Raw genomic sequence first — 21,576 nt, 5'->3', positions numbered from 1 at the left:
TTTTGAGATCTTAAACCAAAACCTAATATTAGATAAAGGAACAAATAACACAACAATGACATACTTATTTCATTTATTTCAAAAACAAAGTTATGCAACACCCAATGCCTGTGTGTTAAAAAGTAATTGCCACCTTTAGCTGCAATGACTCTAACCAAACGCTTCTTGTAGTTGTTGATCAGTCTCATGTCGCTGTGGAGGAATTTTGACCCACTCTTCCATGCAGAACTGCTGTAACACAGCGACATTTATGGGTTTTCAAGCATGAGCTGCTAATTTCAAGTCCTGCCACAACATCTCAATTGGTATTAGGTCTGGACTTTGACTAGGCCATTCCAAAACTTAAAATGTGTTGCTTTTAAACAATTTTCATGTAGACTTGATTATGTGTTTTGGATCATTGTCTTGTTGCATGACCCAGCTGTGCTTCAGCTTCTCCTGTAGAATTCTCTGATACAGAGCAGAATTCATGGTTCCTTCTATTAAGGCAAGTCGTCCAGGTCCTGAGGCAGCAAAGCACACAAGTTATTGAGTGTATGGGGGCAATAACTTTTTCACACAGGGGAATTGGGTGTTACAAAACTTTAACAAAAAAATGTTTTACTTATTTAATTATTTGTAAACTCAGGTTCCCTTTATCTAATAATAGATTTTGGTTGAAAATCTGATAACATTCAGTACCAAAAATATAGAAAATCAGAAAGGGGGCAAATACTTGTTCACGGCACTGTAGATGCATCATAATACCCAACTTTAAATACACGTCTCTGACCACACCCATAACGAAGAGCTTGAGTTTATAGTCTTGACAGATTTTGTTGTATGCTGTCATATTGATGGCTCCATAAAAACATTTATTTACAGGCAATTCATGAACAGTTCGTGCAGATTCGGTTCAAGCTGTCATTACGAGTGGCCATCAGTGTTGCCTCCGACATCCCAAATATGCAGGTACTTCCGGAAAGGTGGATGCTGGTTTGGAGATCTCTGCAGGTGAGACATTATCAAATGCATATTGGCCTGACTCTTACTTTTCAGTTGCCTACCTTCTAAACATTTTCACTACCCACTTTCTCTAAGCCCTTCTCATTGAATTCCCTTCCTCATATTCTCAAGATATCTCCACATCACTGATGCTGAGGCAGCCAGTACAGGGTTGAATAGGAGGGGTTCAGCATCTGCTGTTCACACCCCTTGGGTTGGCCGTGCACTGCCTGATCGCAGAGGCTCCGAACCTTGTCTAATACAGGAACAGGGATTCTCCAGCAAAGAACAGTCTCGCAGGGGCTCAGAGTCCATGAAGACCCATCTACAGCACAACTATGGCCATCGCACCACTGATATTACAGAGAACGATACAGCAGAGGGTTCATAGCCAACTTCACCGCAACAGGTTATGGGTATGACCTTAATTGGTCCCCTTAGGCTTTACCCTGGTACTGGGGTATACTGTTGGCCTGGTCCCAGATCTGTTTGTGCGATCTTGCCAACTCAAATGTTTGGCATGACTGATCATAGGAGTTTGCAAGACGGAATAAACAGATCTGGGACCAGGCTAGTATATTGTAGTGCTGTACAGAGGAATTTCTGACTATACCCAGGCAGGACTTGGTTGTACCGATGGCCCATTTTTCGCAGAGGAGTCACCACACACTAACGTCAGTTTCCCAAGCTTTGGTCCAACAGTGTTCCGAGACATTGGCCCAAACTACAGTTCCATCCAGCACACGGTCAGCTCAAGCAGGTGAATGGAGGCCCCCAGTCAGTCAGCAAGTTTGTCAGTATGTTCTCAAAATAAGACTATTCTGGTGTTACTTTCTACCTCATGGAATGTTTTATGCTGTCTCAAAGTCAGTTGAGTATACTGAAAAGTTCTACAGCTGCACCATTGAGAGCATCTTGACTGGCTGCATCACTGCTTGGTATTGCAACTGCACGGCATCCGACCTCAAGGCACTACAGAGGGTAGTGCGTACGGCCCAGTACATCACTGGGGTCGAGCTACCTGCCAGCCAGGAACTCTATACCAAGCGGTGTCAGAGGAAGGCCCTAAAAATTGTCAAAGGCTCCAGCCACCCAAGTCATAGACTGTTCTCTCTGCTACCGCACGGCAAGCGCACGGCATCTCCCGAGTGGCGCAGTGGTCTAAGGCACTGCATCGCAGTGCTAGCTGTGCCACTAGATATCCTGGTTCGAATCCAGGCTCTGTCGTAGCCGGCCGCGACCGGGAGACCCATGGGGCGGCGCACAATTGGCCCAGCGTCGTCCAGGGTAGGGGAGGGAATGGCCGGCAGGGATGTAGCTCAGTTGGTAGAGCATGGCGTTTGCAACGCCAGGGTTGTGGGTTTGATTCCCACCGGGGGCCAGTATGAAAAAAAAAATATATATATATATATACAAAAAATAATGTATGCACTCACTTACTGTAAGTCGCTCTGGATAAGAGCATCTGCTAAATGACTAAAATGTAAATGTAAGCGGTAGCAAGCCCCCAAGCAATAAGACTGCTAAATAGTTAGTCCGGGTAGCTTTTTAATTTTTAATTTTTACTCTTCATACGCTGCAGCTACTGTTGTCTGTCCTGTTGCCTAGTCACTTTATTCCTAGTTATATGTACATAAAGTGCATTCGGAAAGTATTCAGACCACTTGACTTTTTCCACATTTTGTTACGTTACAGCCTTATTCTAAACTGGATTAAATAGTATTTTTCCCTCAATCTACACACAATACCCCATAATGACAAAGCAAAAACTGGTTGAGACATTTTTACAAATATATTAAAGATTAACTGAAATATGACATTTACATAAGTATTCAGACCCTTTACTCAGTACTTTGTTGAAGCACCTTTGGCAGTGATTACAGTCTTCTTGGGTATGACGCTACAAGCTTGGCACACCTGTATTTGGGGAGCATCGCTGCACTGCTATTTTCAGGTCTTTTCTGAGATGTTCGATCAGGTTCAAGTCCGGGCTCTGGCTGGGCCACTCAAGGACATTCAGAGATTTGTCCCGAAGCTACTCCTGCGTTGTCTTTGCTGTGTGCGTAGTGTCGTTGTCCTGTTGGAAGGTGAATCTTCGCCCCAGTCTGAGGACCTCAGAGCGCTGGAGCAGGTTTTCCTAAAGGTTCTCTCTGTACTTTGCTCCGTTCATCTTTCCCTCGATCCTGACTAGTCTCCCAGTCCCTGACGCTGAAAAACATCCCCACCACCATGCTTCACCGTAGGGATGGTGCCAGGTTTCCTCCAGACGTGACGCTTGGCATTCAGGCCAAAGAGTTCAATCTTGGTTTCATCAGACCAGAGAATCTTGTTTCTCATGGTCTGAGAGTCCTTTAGGTGCCTTTTGGCAAACTCCAAGCGGGCTGTCATGTGCCTTTTACTGAGGAGTGGCACCTCTCTGACCAAGGCCCTTCAATCCCGTTTGCTCAGTTTGGCCGGGCGGCCAGCTCTAGGAAGAGTCTTGGTGGTTCCAAACTTCTTCCATTTAAGAACAATGGAGGCCACTTTATTCTTGGGGACATTCAATGCTGCAGAATTTTTTTGCTACCCATCCCCAGATCTGTGCTCGACACAATCATTTCTCGGAGGTCTACAGACAATTCCGTCGACCTCATGGCTTGTTTTTTGCTCTGACATGCACTGTTAACTGTGGGACCTTATCTAGACAGGTGTGTGCCTTTCCAAATCATGTCCAATCAATTGAATTTACCACAGGTGGACTCCAATCAAGTTGTAGAAACATCTCATGGATGATCAATGGAAACAGGATGCAACTGAGCTCAATTCCGAGTCTTAGAGCAAAGGGTCTGAATGCTAATGTAAATAAGATATTTATGTTGTTTTTTTTAAATAAATTTGCAAAAATGTCTAAACCTGTTTTCGTTTTGTCATTATGGGGTATTGTGTGTAGATTGAGGAAATGTGTTTATTTAATCCATTTTAGAATAAGGCTGTAACGTAACAAAATTTGGAAAAAGTCAAGAGGTCTGAATACTTTCCGAATGCACTGTATCTACCTCAATTACCTCATACCCCTGTACATCGACTCGGTACTCATACCCTCTGTATATAGCCAAGGTATCGTTACTCATTGTGTATTTATTACGTGTTTATTACTTGTCTTTTTTCTCTGCATTGCCTGTAACTATTTCACTGTTAGTCTACACCCGTTTACGAAGCATGTGACAATGTTGTTATTGCTTTGTATACATCAATAGTATTCTCTAATGGCACATGGAAATATTTATTGATTGCACTGATTCTACTGGATGACTTGCTGTATGATGATGACTTCCTGCTGTACCTGAGTGAATACGACGAGTATAACCTATTCTAAGCACCGCCAGCCTGCCCTGTGGGTTTGGACTGCAATGGGTTGACTAGGGCCTTTACTCTGGCCCCATTTTAAGAATAATATTTGTTCAGTCACTGCCCCTGATAGCCTTTCTGAACTGTTAGTCCCTATAGATGCTGGTACAAATAATATTTCCTGGTGGGGAAAAAGAAATGTGAGGTTATAGGCCTAGCACTTGCAGACCTGTTGCCTCAAGATCTGTACCAAATGCTAGGACTACCACTGGTTCACTTACTAGTCTTGTTAAGCCTCTCAGACTTGACTTGAACAATCCTTACCATGTACTGACCTTTTGATTGGATCCCAGGGCTGTGTTGGTTGTTGCTTGGAGTCATCCTCTTAGACCGGGAGATTGGCTCTTCAAGTTGATGGGTTAATTAATGAGTAGGTTAATTGATGTGGTGGGCTCCGACCCGTTGGTTTGCCATCTGTTGGTTGGTCCTGTTGTGCCAACGAAGTGTCACTATTGTCGTTTGCACCATTTAGTAAGTTAGTGAAATTTTAATAATGTTGTGATATGTGTAGTTTATATATTTTATGTAAGTCTAGATTGAAAGTATACTTTGCCTTGCTCTGAGATATGGCTAGACTCCTATAGTGCCATAATAATCTAGCCATGCCTCAGGGCAATACCTTGCCCTGCTATTTTTCACTTGTCTTACATACTTGAGATGCTTACCTCTACTGTTGACAGGGCATGAATGACAGACACTCTTGTTGCGGTGTTGACATGCTGATTGAAGACCCAATGTCAGATTTTATTTATTCTAACTTGTTTGTATTTTCACGCACACAGAAAAGAGAATAAAATATTATTTCACAGTTTGCCTATTTTTTTTAATTCGCTACTCATTTTTTTCCTGCTGCAGGCAATGGCCATGTCTAATGTTAGTGAATTCCCACATATGCACAAGTGCTACACTGCATTCGGAAAGTATCCAGACCCCTTTTTCCACATTTTGTTACGTTACAGCCTTATTCTAAAATGGATTAAATTAATGTTTTTCCTCATCAATGTACACACAATACCCTATAACGACGAAGCAAAAACAGGTTTTTAGAAATTGTTGCAAATGTATTACAAATAAAAAACAGAAATACCTTATTTACATAAATATTGAGACCCCTGTATGTCTTGGTTGACTTCACATCAAACTTGGGCACTGGTTTGTTTTTGTTTAACCTTTTTATACTGAAGCCAAAACTGTACACAGCGGTTGTCATAAAGACTGCTTGGTATGGATGACTCAAACACACATGTTCAGTATAGCCCCCAAAAAGGGAAAAACCATTTGAATGTGTTTAATGTACTGTATGTCCAGGACTCTAGTCAGCCAGCAAGAGCTACATCACCCGGGACCAGCAGTTATCGATCTTACCACTCCAGGTCAGTAGGCGGCGCCAGACCCTCATGTTACACGTTCACGTCTCAGGAAGAGGGAAATCTCAAAGTTTGTGAAAACGTAAACAAAGCATGACATTTTGTGTCACTGGTTAGTTGGTGGCAAAAACCAGAGGTCCAAATTGACAAGACATTACGCTTATTTTAGGCAGTTACTTGAACTATAAGACGACCATGGACACAAATACTTTGTTGCTCCGGTTTGATGGACGCTCCCGGTTGCTGCTGCGTTCTCTACTCTTGGGAGCTACCGGTGCCCGTCGAGGTCTGTGGGTGTTTCAGCGGCAGCGACGGTCAGACCCGGACTTCTGCCTGCACAACTGTCTCGAGACTCTTTGCCAGCAGGAAATATGCCCGAATAGTGATGCTCAAACCCTGACAACGTGAGAAAATAGTCCAAACTCGTTTATTCCACTAAAGTTAATCAGCTAGGCTTTTTGGCCTCGTTGTTTGACTTCTCTAGACTGACCAGACTAGTGATGTGTATTTTAATGTGAAAAAATACATACAATATACGATTCTCTTCGATAACCCACTGCTCTTGTCCTTAGCAAACCACTCGTGTGCCTGTTTCCAGTTGCCTTCCAACGGAGCCTCGTGTCCTTCCTCCATCTCACCCACCCTTTGCATTCCCGGACCAGTGTCCTTTGCCTGCTAGACTGCCTCAGCCAGGGGGAGCATGCCCCAAACCCCTGGGTGTCTGCCCTGGTCGTACAGCTCCGGAGAGACCTTGGAGCCCCTGGGGGGAAGGAGCCTCTAATCACCCCCCAGTGCAGAGAAAGACTAAGGGTACTATGTGAGCGTTTGAGGGGTAGTGGTGGTGATCAAGCAACAGGATGGGCCTCATGTTTAGGTGGACCAATAGAGCCACAACCGGCCTCATCCTCACAGAGTGGGCTAGATGATGTGGTTCCACAGAGGAAGAGGAAGAGCAGCTGTGTGGATCTGGACTCAGAACCTGAGGAGGACTCCGGACAGCAGCGTAAGAGGATGAAGATAAGTCTCTCTCCTGTGGACACTGAGAGGAGGTGTAGCAGTATGGTGTATGCGGTGGGAACGGAGGGTTTGAAAGATGAGATGGAGACGGACCGGGTGGATGGTGTCATCCCAGAACCAGCTGTGGAACCACAGCAGCCAGCAGCAGAAAGTCCAAGTGATGCCCTGCCTGAGCAAGTACAGGTGAGACAAATAAAGAACTTGGCTCTTCAGTCACATTAGTATTCTGTTGACAACACAGAAGAACTGAAATTAACTTATGTGTTTTCTTGGTTCAGGCATCTATCCCTCAAATCAAGGAACTATTGGAAAGTGAGGTGGAGGTAAGATACCTATTTTAACTAAGTGATCATGTCTGAGATACACTCACATGAAAGTGCCTTAATCCCCTGTGTCCTCTTTGTTTAGTGGGACCAGAGCTCAGTGGATGTCTTCAAGGTGCTGAACGACTGTGATCCCTCCCAGGTTGGACTTGACTAAAATTGACACTAAAACGTACACAAAATCAGGTCACTCATGATCACTGCTTCCGATAACAACCCTTCTCTCTGTAGGTAGAGGTCTTATGTAGGATGCTGAGTTTGTCTGAGACTCCAGAACAGACCCTACCTCAGCTCTGTAGCTGCCTGCTGGACCTCTCGCCTGATCTCAGTCACAGCACAGCAGTCACACTCATCAAGAGTATCCTGCTGGGAAAGGTACCTCACAGTTCATTCACATGTACCCTTTTCACACTACTGACCAAAACTGAGCCAAGCCAAGCTGCACTGGGCTGGCCTGGTTACATTTTACATTTTACATTTTAGTCATTTAGCAGACGCTCTTATCCAGAGCGACTTACAGTTAGTGAATACATATATATATTTTTTTTATACTGGCCCCCCGTGGGAAACGAACCCACAACCCTGGCGTTGCAAACGCCATGCTCTATCAACTGAGCTACATCCCTGCCGGCCATTCCCTCCCCTACCCTGGACGACGCTGGGCCAATTGTGCGCCGCCCATGAGTCTCCCGGTCGCGACCGGCTGCGACAGAGCCTGGATTCGAACCAGGATCTCTAGTGGCACAGTTAGCACTGCGATGCAGTGCCTTAGACCACTGCGCCACTCAGGACCACGTTTACCAATCCATCATAGTTTCTTTGCTGGAAAGGACAATGTGAAAATAAAAATCAGAGCCAGCACAATTTGAGTCGGCCCTATAGTGTGAGTAAGACAGTGGCTTGTTAGGCTAACTGTCTCCCATACTGTTTACCTCTGGCAGGTCCTGTCCCTTTCTGAACCTGCCTCCCGCTGTCTAGTCATGGCTGTGACGTCACTATGCAGTCGCTACCCCAGGCCAACCTGCCATGCTTTGATTGGACCAGTCCTGGAGGAAGGGCAGACAGGTGAGTGGGAAACACGCATTGATCAATTGTGGACTCCAAAATAGACAAGCATTAACTGTCAGTCAATGATTTTAGCCGTCGATATATTATTCACCACCTATGATGTTCTATTCAGGCACTAATAATCGTTCTGTTTATATATAATTTATTTTTATTTACCACGTATATCTAAATCTGGAATGTCCCATCAGGCAGTGCACAGGCTGAGCTGCTCATCAGATTGATAGAAGACTGCCTTGATCCCCACTACAGACTGCTGATGTTTCAGTAAGACAAATCAACCCAGTGGGTGTAGTGGATCTAACAACTAGTGAAGTGTTCTGGTTGTAATGGTTATATGCATTTTAATACTCTTTTACAGTCTCATAAGCTCTTCTTTTGTCCAGGATGACACTCAAAGGGATTTGGTGTGAAGGAGTGCTGTCCGTCATTCATGCCCTGCTGGACAAGAAGGTGAACCATGAATCTACTCCACTCACATACAAACTAGTCCTCTAATGTACCGTACCTATCCAAACCAGACCAAACTATACTGAACAAAAATATAAACGCAAAATCCAACAATTTCAACGATTTTACTGAGTTACAGTTCATATAAGGAAATCAGTCAATTAAAAAAACGAGTTGTTCCCCACCAAAGGGCTTTATTATAGACAGAAATACTCCTCAGTTTTATCAGCTGTCCGGGTGGCTGGTCTCAGACGATCCCGCAGGTATTTGTATTTATTATGGATCCCCATTAGTTCCTGCCAAGGCAGCAGCTACTCTTCATGGGGTCCAGCAAAATGAAGGCAGTTCATACCATTTAAAAAACATTACAATACATTTACAGATTTCACAACACACTATTATTAACGTTAGCTCTCTGTGTACATCCAAGGGCCAGCCGTGCTGCCCTGTTCTGAGCCAATTGCAATTGTCCTCTAAGTTCTTTTTTGTGGCACCTGACCACACGACTGAACAGTAGTCCAGGTGTGACAAAACTAGGGCCTGTAGGACCTGCCTTGTTGATAGTGCTGTTAAGAAGGTAGAGCAGCGCTTTATTATGGGCATACTTCTCCCCATCTTAGCTACCGTTATATATGTTTTGACCATGACAGTTTACAATCCAGGGTTACTCCAAGCAGTTTAGTCACCTCAACTTGCTCAATTTCCACATTATTTATTACAAGATTTAGTTGAGGTTTAGTAAATGATTTGTCGCAAATACAATGCTTTTAGTTTTAGAAATATTTAGGACTAACTTATTCCTTGCCACCCACTCTGAAATTAACTGCAACTCTTTATTAAGTGTTGCAGTCATTTCAGTCGCTGTAGTAGCTGACATGTATAGTGTTGAGTCATCTGCATACATACACACCCTGGCTTTACTCAAAGCCAGTGGCATGTCATTAGTAAAGATTGAAAAATGTAATGGGCCTAGACAGCTTCCCTGTGGAATTCCTGATTCTACCTGGATTATGTTGGAGAGGCTTCCATTAAAGAACACCCTCTGTGTTCTGTTAGACCGGTAACTCTGTATTCACAATATAGCAGGTGGAGTAAAGCCATAACACATATGTTTTCCAGCAGCAGACTATGATCGATAATGTCAAAAGCTGCGCTGAAGTCTAACAAAACAGCCCCCACAATCTTTTTATCATCAATTTCTCTGTCAATCATCAGTCATTTGTGTAAGTGCTGTGCTTGTTGAATCTCCTTCTCTATAAGCATGCTGAAAGTGTGTTACTGTTACTTTTTTTTTTTTTCACCTTTATTTAACCAGGTAAGCCAGTTGAGAACAGGTTCTCATTTACAACTGCGACCTGGCCAAGACAAAGCAAAGTAGTGCAACAAAAACAACACAGAGTTACATATGGGGAAAAAAAAAACATAAAGTCAGAAATACAACAGAAAATATATATACAGTGTGTGCAAATGTAGCAAGTTATGGAGGTAAGGCAGTAAATAGGCTATAGTGCAGAATAATTACAATAGTATTAACACTGGAATGCTAGATGTGCAAGAGATTATGTGCAAATAGAGATACTTGGGTGCAAAAGAGCAAATTAAATAACAATATAGGGATGAGGTAGTTGGGTGGGCTAATTTCAGATGGGCTGTGTACAGGTGCAGTGATCGGTAAGGTGCTCTGACAACTGATGCTTAAAGTTATTGAGGGAGATAAGAGTCTCCAGCTTCAGAGATTTTTGCAATTCGTTCCAGTCATTGGCAGCAGAGAACTGGAAGGAATGGCGGCCAAAGGAGGTGTTGGCTTTGGGAATGACCAGTGAGATATACCTGCTGGAGCGCAGACTACGGGTGGGTGCTGCTATGGTGACCAATGAGCTAAGATAAGGCGGGGATTTGCCTAGCAGTGATTTATAGATGGCCTGGAGCCAGTGGGTTTGACGACGAACATGTAGTGAGGACCAGCCAACAAGAGCGTACAGGTCACAGTGGTGGGTAGTGTATGGGGCTTTGGAGACAAAACGGATGGCACTGTGATAGACTACATCCAATTTGCTGAGTAGAGTGTTGGAGGCTATTTTATAAATGACATCGCCGAAGTCAAGGATCGGTAGGATAGTCAGTTTTACGAGGGCATGTTTGGCAGCATGAGTGAAGGAGGCTTTGTTGCGAAATAGGGAAGCCGATTCTAGATTTAACTTTGGATTGGAGATTCTTTATGTGAGTCTGGAAGTTGAGTTTACAGTCTAACCAGACACCTAGATATTTGTAGTTGTCCACATACTCTAGGTCAGACCCGTCGAGAGTGGTGATTCTAGTCGGGTGGGCGGGTGCTAGCAGCGTTCGATTGAAAAGCATGCATTTAGTTTTACTAGTGTTTAAGAGCAGTTGAAGGCTACTGAAGGATTGTTGTATGGCATTGAAGCTCGTTTGGAGGTTTGTTAACACAGTGTCCAATGAAGGGCCAGATGTATACAAAATGGTGTCGTCTGCGTAGAGGTGGATCTGAGAGTCACCAGCAGCAAGAGCGACATCATTGATATACACGGAGAAAAGTGTCGGCCCAAGAATTGAACCCTGTGGCACCCCCATAGAGACTGCCATAGGTCCAGACAACAGGCCCTCCGATTTGACACACTGAACTCTATCTGAGAAGTAGTTGGTGAACCAGGCGAGGCAGTCATTTGAGAAACCAAGGCTATTTAGTCTGCCAATAAGAATGCGGTGGTTGACAGAGTCGAAAGCCTTGGCCAGGTCGATGAAGACGGCTGCACAGTACTGTCTATTATCAATCGCGGTTATAATATCGTTTAGGACCTTGAGCGTGGCTGAAGTGCACCCGTGACCAGCTCGGAAACCGGATTGCATAGCGGAGAAGGTACGGTGGTATTCGAAATGGTCGATGATCTGTTTATTAACTTGGCTTTCGAATACTTTCGAAAGGCAGGGCAGGATGGATATAGGTCTGTAGCAGTTTGGATCTAGAGTGTCACCCCCTTTGAAGAGGGGGATGACCGCGGCAGCTTTCAATCTCTGGGGATCTCAGACGTTATGAAAGAGAGGTTGAACAGACTAGTAATAGGGGTTGCGACAATTTCGGCGGCTAGTTTTAGGAAGAAAGGGTCCAGATTGTCTAGCCCAGCTGATTTGTAGGGGTCCAGATTTTGCAGCGCTTTCAAAACATCAGCTGTCTGAATTTGTGTGAAGGAGAAGCGGGGGGGCATGGGCAAGTTGCAGCAGAGGGTGCAGAGTTGGTGGCCGGGTTAGTGGTAGCCAGATGGAAAGCATGGCCAGCTGTAGCAAAATGCTTGTTGAAATTCTCGATTATTGTAGATTTATCGGTGGAGATAGTGTTTCCTAGCCTCAGTGCAGTGGGCAGCTGGGAGGAAGTGCTCTTATTCTCCATGGACTTTACAGTGTCCCAAAACTTTTTGGAGTTAGTGCTACAGGATGCAAATTTCTGTTTGAAAAAGTTAGCCTTTGCTTTCCTGACTGCTTGTGTATATTGGTTCCTAACTTCCCTGAAAAGTTGCATATCGCGGGGGCTTTTTGATGCTAATGCTGTACGCCACAGGATGTTTTTGTGCTGGTCAAGGGCAGTCAAGTCTGAGGAGAACCAGGGGCTATATCGGTTCTTAGTTCTGTATTTTTGAATGTGGCATGTTTATTTAAGATTGAGAGGAAATTACTTTTAAGGAACAACCAGGCATCCTCTACTGACGGAATGAGATCTATATCCATCCAGGATACCTGGGCCAGGTCAATTAGGAAGGCCTCCTCGCTAAAGTGTTTTAGGAGCGTTTGACAGTGATGAGGGGTGGTTGTTTGACCGCGGACCCGTTACGGACGCAGGCAATAAGGCAGTGATCGCTGAGATCCTGGTTGAAGACAGCTGAGGTGTATTTAGAGGGTATGTTAGTCAGGATGATATCTATGAGGGTACCCATGTTTAAGGATTTAGGGTTGTACCTGGTAGGTTCGTTGATAATTTGCGTGAGGTTGAGGGCATCTAGCTTGGATTGTAGGATGGCTGGGGTATTAAGCATATCCCAATTTAGGTCACCAAGCAGTACAAACTCAGAGGATAAATGGGGGCAATCAATTCACATATGGTGTCCAGGGCACAGCTGGGGGCTGAGGGGGGTCTGTAGCAAGCGGCAACAGTGAGAGACTTATTTCTGGAAAGGTGGATTTTTAGAAGTAGAAGCTCAAACTGTTTGGGCACAGACCTGGATAGTATGATAGAGCTCTGCAGGCTATCTCTACAGTAGATTGCAACTCCACCCCCTTTGGCAGTTCTATCTAGACGGAAAATGTTATAGTTGGGGATGGAAATTTCAGAATTTTTGGTGGCCTTCCTGAGCCAGGATTCAGACACTGCTAGAACATCAGGGTTGGCAGAGTGTGCTAACGCAGTGAATAACTCAAACTTAGGAAGTAGACTTCTGATATTTATGTGCAAGAAACCAAGACTTTTGCGATTACAGAAGTCAACAAATGATAGCTCCTGGGGAGTAGGAGTGATACTGGGGGCTACAGGGCCTGGGTTAGCCTCTACATCACCAGAGGAACAGAGGAGGACTAGAATAAGGATACGGCTAAAGGCTTTAAGAACTGGTCTTCTAGTGCGTTGGGTACATAGAATAAAGGGGGGCAGATTTCCGGGTGTTATAGAAAATATTCAGGGCATTATGTACAGACAAGGATATGGAAGGATATGAGTAAAGTGGAGGTAAACCTAAGCGTTGGGTAACACTGAAAGAGATAGTATCTCTAGAGGCATCAATTGAGTCGGTCTCTGAGTGTATGGGTGGAGGGACAAAAGAGCTAACTAAGGCAGGTTTAGCTAGGCTGGGGGTCTACAGTGATATAGTACAATTAGAAATAACCGAAACAACAATAAACTAACCATGTTTGGGCTGAGGCTAAACATAAACAGGATGTAGTACCGTAAAAAGGGAACAGTCCAGCAGATATCAGCTGTATAGCTGAGTTATCATAAGGTCCGGTGGTGAAGTGCTAGTGAGTAAGAGGCCACGGCTAGCGTGTGCTACGTCCGTTTTGTTGTAGCCAGCTGGTAGCGAAGAATCCGGAGTTAAAGGTCCAGTTATTCCGGCGGAAAAACTGATATGTTCTGGGTCGATAACGCGCAGTGCTGACTGGCCGAATATCCGGTGATCAAAGTCCAGTGATTAAAATTAATCCCGCGGAAAAAAATCAAATGTTCTGGGTGAAACACTGCTAGCTGTGGCTAATAGCAAGTAGCTAGTCCAGTAGCTAGTTCAGTTTAGTGAGTAAGCGTGTGCTAACGGGCCAGGGCTAGCAGATGGATGGAATCTTCGTGGTTACGTCGTAACCACATCAGACGATTTCGTCGGCAGACCAGTCGTGTAGGATCGGCGGGGCTCCGTGTCAATACTATGTGGTCCCGTCCGGTTGATAGAGAGGTAGATAGCCGGGAGATGGGCCTAGCTCAGGTTGATTAGCCAGACCACAGCGTCCGATTTGTTGTAGCCAGCTGGTAGCGATTAATCCGGAGTTAAAGGTCCAGTGAATCAGTGATTCCGCGGAAAAACTGATATGTTCTGGGTCGATAACGCGCTGTGTAGACTGGCCGAATATCCGGTGATCAATGTCCAATGATTAAAAATTAATCCCGCGGAAAAAAATCCAATGTTCTGGGTGAAAACACCGCTAGCTGTGGCTAATAGCAAATAGCATTGTATCTGGTCAAACACCATTTTTCCAATAGTTTACTAAGGGTTGGTAACATGCTAATTGGTCGGCTATTTGAGCCAGTAAAGGGGGCTTTACTATTTTTAGGTAGTGGAATGACTTTTGCTTCCCTCCAAGCCTGGGGGCACACACATTCTATTAAGCTTAAATAGAAAATATGGCAAATAGGAGTGGCAATATCGTATGCTATTATCCTCAGTAATTTTCCATCCAAGTTGTCAGACCCCGGTGGCTTGTCATTGTTGATAGACAACAATCATTTCTTCAACTCTTCCACACTCACTTTACAGAATTCAAAATTACAATGCTTGTCTTTCATAATTTGGTCAGATATACTTGGATGTGTAGTGTCAGCAATTGTTGCTGGCATGTCTTGCCTAAGTTTGCTAATCTTGCCAATGAAAAAAGTATAAAGTAGTTGGCAATATCAGTTGGTTTTGTGATGAATGAGGCATCTGATTCAATGAATGATGGAGCTGAGTTGAAGAAGCCGGATGTGGAGGTCCTGGGCTGGCATGGTTACATGTGGTCTGCGTTTGTGAGGCCGATTGGACGTGCTGCCAAATTCTCTAAAACGACGTTGGAGGCAGCTTATGGTAGAGAAATTAACATTAAATTATCTGGCAACAGCTCTGGTTGACATTCCTGCAGTCAGCATGCCAATTGCACATGTGGCATTGTGTTGTGTGACATTTTAGAGTAGCCTTTTATTATCCCCAGCACAAGGTGCACCTGTGTAATGATCATGCTGTTTAATCAGCTTCTTGATATGCCACACCTGTCAGGTGGATGGATTATCTTCAGGTGGATGGATTATCTTGGCAAAGGAGAAATGCTCACTAACAGGGATGTAAACATATTTGTGCATAACATTTGAGAGAAATAAGATTTTTGTGCGTATCGAACATTTCTGGGATCTTTTATTTCAGCACATGAAACATGGGACCAACACTTTACATGTTGCATTTTATATTTATGTTCAGTATAGTTCTCTAATGTACCATACCTATCCAAACCAGACCAATTGATTTGACCGTATTGTATGTGAAAACAAGAGTATTCATAAAATCCCTAGTCTCTCATTGATTTGAATCTGTTTGTATCACTTTTCAGCTGGAGCTGAATCAAGAGCTGTTCACACTCTTCACTGACCAGCTAAGCTCCCAGGCACCTCATTTCACCAAGTCCATGAAGTTTGCCAAGATGATGCTAACTGTGCTCACCAAGTATAACACGCATGTAGGTTACTGTGCTCACCAAGTATAACACGCATGTAGGTTACTGTGCTCACCAAGTATAACACGCATGTAGGTTATACCAATCAATCAAATGGATTTGTAAAGCCCTTTTTACATCAGCAGTTGTCGAAAAGAGCTGTACAGTAACCTGGCCTAGATCCTAAAGAGGAAGCAGAGGCACGTTGGTTATGAAAACCCCTTAAGTCCAGTCTACAACTGTAACTTAGTCTGTTTACTGACACACTCCTATTCTTGTCTGGTTGTATTTGTCCAGGTCACTATGGCTCACAAACACACTCTGTCCTGCTGCTTGTCCTCCAATGAGACATTCTTGAAGAAGTCCCTTCAAGCTGCCCTGAAGAGAATCAAACATTCATGAAATACTGTCTGAATCCCTATACCTTAATGAACTATTAAATGAATGATAATGCCTGAGAACATGGTAGGGTATTTTAAAGTCATTTTACTACAATAGTATGTCAGCAGTGTTTTTTTATTACAAGTGGGACTTTTGTTGTTTCATATTGATTTAAATGTCAAAATTCTGGAATTCTGCAAGAACTTACATAGCATACATAAGCATGTATGTATAAACAATGTTGCAAATGTCTGGAATGCGGTTTTAACCAATCAGCATTCAGGATTAGTCCCACCGGTTGTGTAAAAGCCAACATGCCCTTAACTATTGGTTACCTTTTGGAGAGTATAATGTCTGACTGTTTAAACTTTTATTTTGCTGTCAGAGAGGAAGGGAAAATAAAGATGGTACCACAGCATTCTCTTTAAGCCTCTATCAGATTTTCTTTGGTGGCATGATGGAAAAATATTTTAATATTTGCCACTACCAATATGGCTGAACTCCGTGTCCAGTTTATTTAGCGCAATTTCCGGGTAGACTTCCTTTCCAGCGCAGGGTGAAGAAGGCGAAACCGCCAATATGAGGTCAGTTCAAAATGAATTTATAAATCTCTTCTAATTATTATTATTTTATTTTTTGACAATTATTAAGGAATATATTTCTGTAAATCAGAACTTCAAAAATCGTCTAATGGATGGATTTACATAGTTACAGAGAACATTTTTAACTAACATCTGTGGGCACATGATTTAAAAAAAAATTGGAATGTCAAATTTACCCAAGGACTTCTGGAGACACTTCTAACAATATAATTATAATTTCTTCTTTAAATCCTTGATTTAGTTAAATTAAATCTTATCTAATCGAATACATAAAGCAGTTTGATGATTTATTACTGTTAAAGCAACAATTGTTCAAGAGTCATGTGTCAACATACTGTATGTTAAACCATCTAATTATAGCCTGCTATGAGGGGGAGCACAAAGCTTTGCTTAAGTTTCTTTTAGCCTTGAAAAAATTAACTTCATAATACCTTGTGTTTTTTTTTTGTTGGGGGGGTTGTGGTAAATAAATCCCTTTCTGCCCTATACTATAATTGTATGTAGTAATTTGTTGTTTGTCCTGTTTTTTCCCCCATTCACAGTAAGGTCTCCAGGGACACGTTATACGAGGCTGTTAGGGAGGTCCAGCAGGGCTCTCTGGCTAAGCCCAGAAAGTAAGACCACTGAGCATTACTTTGTCATTACAATAACAAAATATAAAGTGTAATAGTACTGTAATGGCAAATATTGCACATTATTGTATTTCTGTGATTTAGAGATATACCATAGCTGAATGACCTTGAATAGTCTTTCCTAAGTGTAAAAGTAATTGTATGACACTTAGCTAACAACATTTAGTATGTTTTTAAGGGGCAATCTGCAGTTGCTACATCCATTTTTGGGACTTATAAATAAATTATACAGCACCAGTAAAAGGTTTGGACACGCCTACTCATTCAAGAGTTTTTCATTTTTTACATTGTAGAATAATAGTGAAGAAATCAAAACTGAAATAACACATATGGAATTATGTGGTAACCAAAAAAGTGTTAAACAAATCAAAATATATTTTATATTTGAGATTCATCAAATAGCCACCCTTTGCCTTGACAGCTTTGCACACTCTTGGCATTCTCTCAACCAGCTTCACCTGGAATGATTTTCCAACAGTCTTGGCGTTCCCACATATGCTGAGCACTTGTTGGCTGCTATTCCTTCACTCTGCCGTCCGACTCATCCCAAACCATCTCAATTGGGTTGAGGTCAGCGGATTGTAGAGGCAAGGTCATCTGATGCAGCACTCCATCACTCTCCTTCTTTGTAAAATAACCCTTACACAGCCTGGAGGTGTGTTGGGTCATTGTCTTGTTGAAAAACAAATGATAGTCCCACTAAGCGCAAACCAGATGGGATGGCGTATCGCTGCAGAGTGCTGTGGTAGCCATGCTGGTTAAGTGTGCCTTGAATTCTAAATAAATCACAGACAGTGTCACCAGCAAAGCACCCCCACACCATAACACCTCCTCCATGCTTTACGGTGGGAACTACACATGCAGAGATCATCCGTTCACCCACACCGCGTCTCACAAAGACACGGCAGTTGGAACCAAAAATCGAAAATTTTGACTCCAGACCAAAGGACCAATTTCCACCGGTCTTAATGTCCATTGTTCGTGTTTCTTGGCCCAAGCAGGTCTCTTCTTCTTATTGGTGTCCTTTAGTAGTGGTTTCTTTGCAGTAATTCGACCATGAAGGCCTGATTCACACAGTCCCCTCTGAACAGTTGATGTTGAGATGTGTCTGTGACTTGAACTCTGTGAAGCATTTATTTGGGCTGCAATTTCTGAGGCTGGTAACTCTAATGAACTTATCCTCTGCAGCAGAGGTAACTCTAGGTCTTCCATTCCTGTGGCGGTCCTCATGAGAGCCAGTTTCATCATAGCGCTTGATGGTTTTTGCAACTGCACTTAAAGAAACTTTCAAAGTTCTTGAAATGTTCCGTATTGACTGACCTTCACCTTAAAGTAATGATGGAATGTTATTTCTCTTTGCTTATTTGAGCTGTTCTTGCCATATTATGGACATGGTCTTTTACCAAATAGGGCTATCTTCTCTATATACCCCCCCCCCCCATACCTTGTCACAACACAACTGATTGGCTCAAATGCATTAAGAAGGAAAGAAATTCCACAAAGTAACTTTTAACAAGGCACACCTGTTAATTGAAATGCATTCCAGGTGACTACCTCATGAAGCTGGTTGATAGAATGCCAAGAGTGTGCAAAGTTGTCATCAAGGCAAAGGGTGGCTATTTGAAGAATCTCAAATATAAAATATATTTAGATTTGTTTAACACTTTTTTGGTTGCTAGATGATTCCATATCTTATTTCATAGTTTTGAATATAACTTGTAAATGCCTCATGAGCTTTGTTCAACTATCGTACCCCATTAGAAGCCGAAATATAAGCTTGTTTTACTTAAATGTTTGTAAACGTAAATGTTAACAACCACTGTATAGCCTCAAAATGTGCTTAAAACTATAATTTTTATATCTTGGATGGTCAGCTCTGTTTATGAATTTAAGAGTGGTTAAATTTCTCCAGGCCCACCCCTTAGCTTTTTTACCAAAACAGAGGCGGGGTGTCTGCTTTATTGTTTAAACTACGGATTTCCCCTTTAAAGCCTTGATATGCATGACACATCTTTCAATTGTATCTTCTCTCTCTGCTCAGGTTTGTGGAGATGGTGGAACTACAGATCAGCCTGAAGAACTACGATCCCCAGAAGGACAAGCGTTTCTCTGGTACCGTCAGGTCTGGTCCCAGTCCTCTACTGTCTAACCCAACCTTCTCTCTGTCTGCTCCTTAACCCTAACACTGTTTGAAGAGTGAGAATCCACCTCTGTATGGCAAGTTGGCAACAAATTGGCCACATTCACAATCACAGCCTGTCTCTCAATAGTCTAACATGTCATCCTCTTTAACAAAATGGATCAAAACAGAAAAGCAATGGCTTGTGATGAATTGGGAATTTTCTTTCACCTGTCCAGTTCTGAAGGAAAGAAGACAAGCAGAGGAAAGGAGGCCATTTTAGAGTATTGAGATGCACCCACAACCCCCAGGCGAAGTCCAGGTTGGGTAGGACAATTCATTGAATAATTAATGTGTAATCTAACTGAGCCTGTACCACTTCAGGGGCAAGCAAAGCAGCCGGACCCCTACCCTGGGTCTTTTAAAATATGAGGGTAGGCTGAGGGTGAAATATTCCATGTCCCCAAGCCGACCATGGTGCTATGAAATACTGTACCAGTCGTTGGAGGTAGACCGTCTGACTGACTGTTTGGAAGCCAGCCAAGGTGGGTAAAGCTTCTATGTTGAGTCTGTTGGAAGAGGCAGGGTAGTCTGGTCCCAGATCTATTTGTGCCGTCTTGACAACTCCCAATATGACACAAACAGATCTGGGACCAGGCTAGAGGGAGGGTCAACTGCAGACGTTATCCAGTGAGGGTCAATGTTGTCTTTCTCTCTGTGTGTGTCTCTCTCTCCTCCCCCCTTCTTACCCCAGGCTGAAGACCCTGCCCAGGCCCAAGTTCTTAGGGGAGACCAGCAGCACTGTGATGAGGCTAAGGCTGCAGACCTGCCCCACATGGACATTGAAGCCCTGAAGAAACTCAACAAGAACAAGAAGCTTGTCAAGAAACTCTGTAGGGAGTGTTTCAATGTGCTTTGTGTTGTATATCAATATGAGTGTAACATCAATATTGCTACAGAGAGATGAGTGGTCATGACAACGTGACAATATGAATGTATTGTCACAAAGTAGTTTCCCAATACATACAAACATTGCCTAGACACGAGGGACACTTGTTGCTGCATAATTGCAGAAGGATGGGCATGTAGTAGGAAACGGTGCATACTCTGGCTTCTAGAAGATTCTAGCTCCCTCTACAGAGTACATACCGCACAACACCACACCTTGTCGAAAGGTATATTGTGACTAACCTCTTTTCTGTGTTTCTGTCTTTCAGCCAAGAAGTATGACGCATTCCTGGCGTCCGAGTCTCTGATCAAGCAGATCCCTCGTATCCCGGGGCCTGGCCTCAACAAGGCTGGCAAGTTACCCTCGCTGCTCACACACAACGAGAACCTCAGCAACAAGGTGGACGAGGTCAAATCCACCATCAAGTTTCAGATGAAGAAGGTAAATGGGCTTCACCATCCTCAGTCAATGGTTGTGTCCCGATTCTCTGGTCTTATCCCTGAAGCTCGAATCACTTTCCCTAATGGGTTTGAAGCATTGAATTGGCGTTAGCATGGGCTAGAGGGAGTAGTCAACGTTTTCCTTCCACCAGTCCATTCGTAAATCAAGGAGTGGGTGAACAAGTACACATTTCGGGGAGAATGGTGGAGAATCTCACTGATTGAGATTGACAACACTCTTCTTATTGCAACACTTTTGGTTTTGTGCTAAACGTCCCTCCGTCCCTCCCTGTGTGTGTTCCAGGTACTGTGTCTGGCTGTGGCGGTGGGTCACATAAAGATGACAGAGGAGGAGCTGGTGTACAACATCCACCTGGCCATCAACTTCCTGGTCTCTCTGCTCAAGAAGAACTGGCAGAACGTACGTGCCCTCTACATCAAGGTGACAAGACCGGGAGACTCATGGGCGGCGCACAATTGGCCCAGCGTCGTCCAGGGTAGGGGAGGGAATGGCCGGCCGGGATGTAGCTCAGTTGATAGAGCATGGCGTTTGCAACGCCAGGGTTGTGGGTTCGATTCCCACGGGGGGCCAGTATAAAAAAATATGTATTCACTAACTGTAAGTCGCTCTGGATAAGAGCGTCTGCTAAATGACTAAAATGTAAAATGTAAATGTAAATGTAAATCAAGAGCACCATGGGAAAACCTCAGCGCCTCTCCTAGTCTCTATTGTTCTCCACTAGAGTCTACTAGAGAATCACACTGCCCTGTGAATCAGGATCACCATGGGAAAACCCCAACGCCTCTCCTAGAGAACCAAACTAGCCTGGTCCCAGATCTGTTTGTGCTGTCTTGCCAACTCCTTTGGTTATTGTTGTGCCTTGAACTAGCTGTCAAACTGTCTTTCTT

The 21,576-nt window shown here is 43.6% G+C and overlaps 1 protein-coding gene and 1 pseudogene across 3 annotated transcripts; both read left to right on the top strand.

The window, feature by feature from the left end:
- Positions 1–5,678: 5,678 nt before the first annotated feature.
- fance (FA complementation group E) lies at positions 5,679–16,347 on the top strand. 3 transcript variants are annotated; one of them, XM_041845029.2, is made up of 10 exons: positions 5,679–6,142; positions 6,311–6,938; positions 7,034–7,078; positions 7,164–7,220; positions 7,310–7,453; positions 8,020–8,143; positions 8,335–8,410; positions 8,530–8,596; positions 15,443–15,606; positions 15,641–15,929. In XM_041845029.2, exons 1-9 carry the CDS (start codon positions 5,934–5,936, stop codon positions 15,593–15,595), a joined length of 1,503 nt encoding a protein of 500 aa, XP_041700963.1. In that variant the 5' UTR covers positions 5,679–5,933; the 3' UTR covers positions 15,596–15,606; positions 15,641–15,929. The 3 variants fall into 3 exon arrangements, with proteins under 3 accessions (XP_041700963.1, XP_041700962.1, XP_041700961.1); XM_041845028.2 differs by having other exon boundaries at positions 15,443–15,636; positions 15,842–15,925; XM_041845027.2 differs by having other exon boundaries at positions 5,687–6,142; positions 15,443–15,568; positions 15,842–16,347.
- A 720-nt stretch (positions 16,348–17,067) lies between these two features.
- LOC121538290 lies at positions 17,068–21,390 on the top strand (annotated as a pseudogene).
- The last annotated feature ends 186 nt before the right edge of the window (positions 21,391–21,576 follow it).

This window comes from Coregonus clupeaformis, chromosome 24 (assembly GCF_020615455.1).
Source record: "Coregonus clupeaformis isolate EN_2021a chromosome 24, ASM2061545v1, whole genome shotgun sequence".
NCBI classification, from domain to species: Eukaryota; Metazoa; Chordata; class Actinopteri; order Salmoniformes; family Salmonidae; genus Coregonus; species Coregonus clupeaformis.
This window is presented reverse-complemented; position numbering and strand designations above follow the sequence as displayed.

Coding starts and splice junctions, on each gene's coding strand:
- fance (XM_041845027.2), top strand. CDS start 5,934: ATGGACACAAATACTTTGTTGCTCCGGTTTGATGGACGCTCCCGGTTG. Junction 6,143..6,310: donor GATGCTCAAACCCTGACAAC/GTGAGAAAATAG, acceptor TCTTGTCCTTAG/CAAACCACTCGTGTGCCTGT. Junction 7,221..7,309: donor ACGACTGTGATCCCTCCCAG/GTTGGACTTGAC, acceptor TTCTCTCTGTAG/GTAGAGGTCTTATGTAGGAT.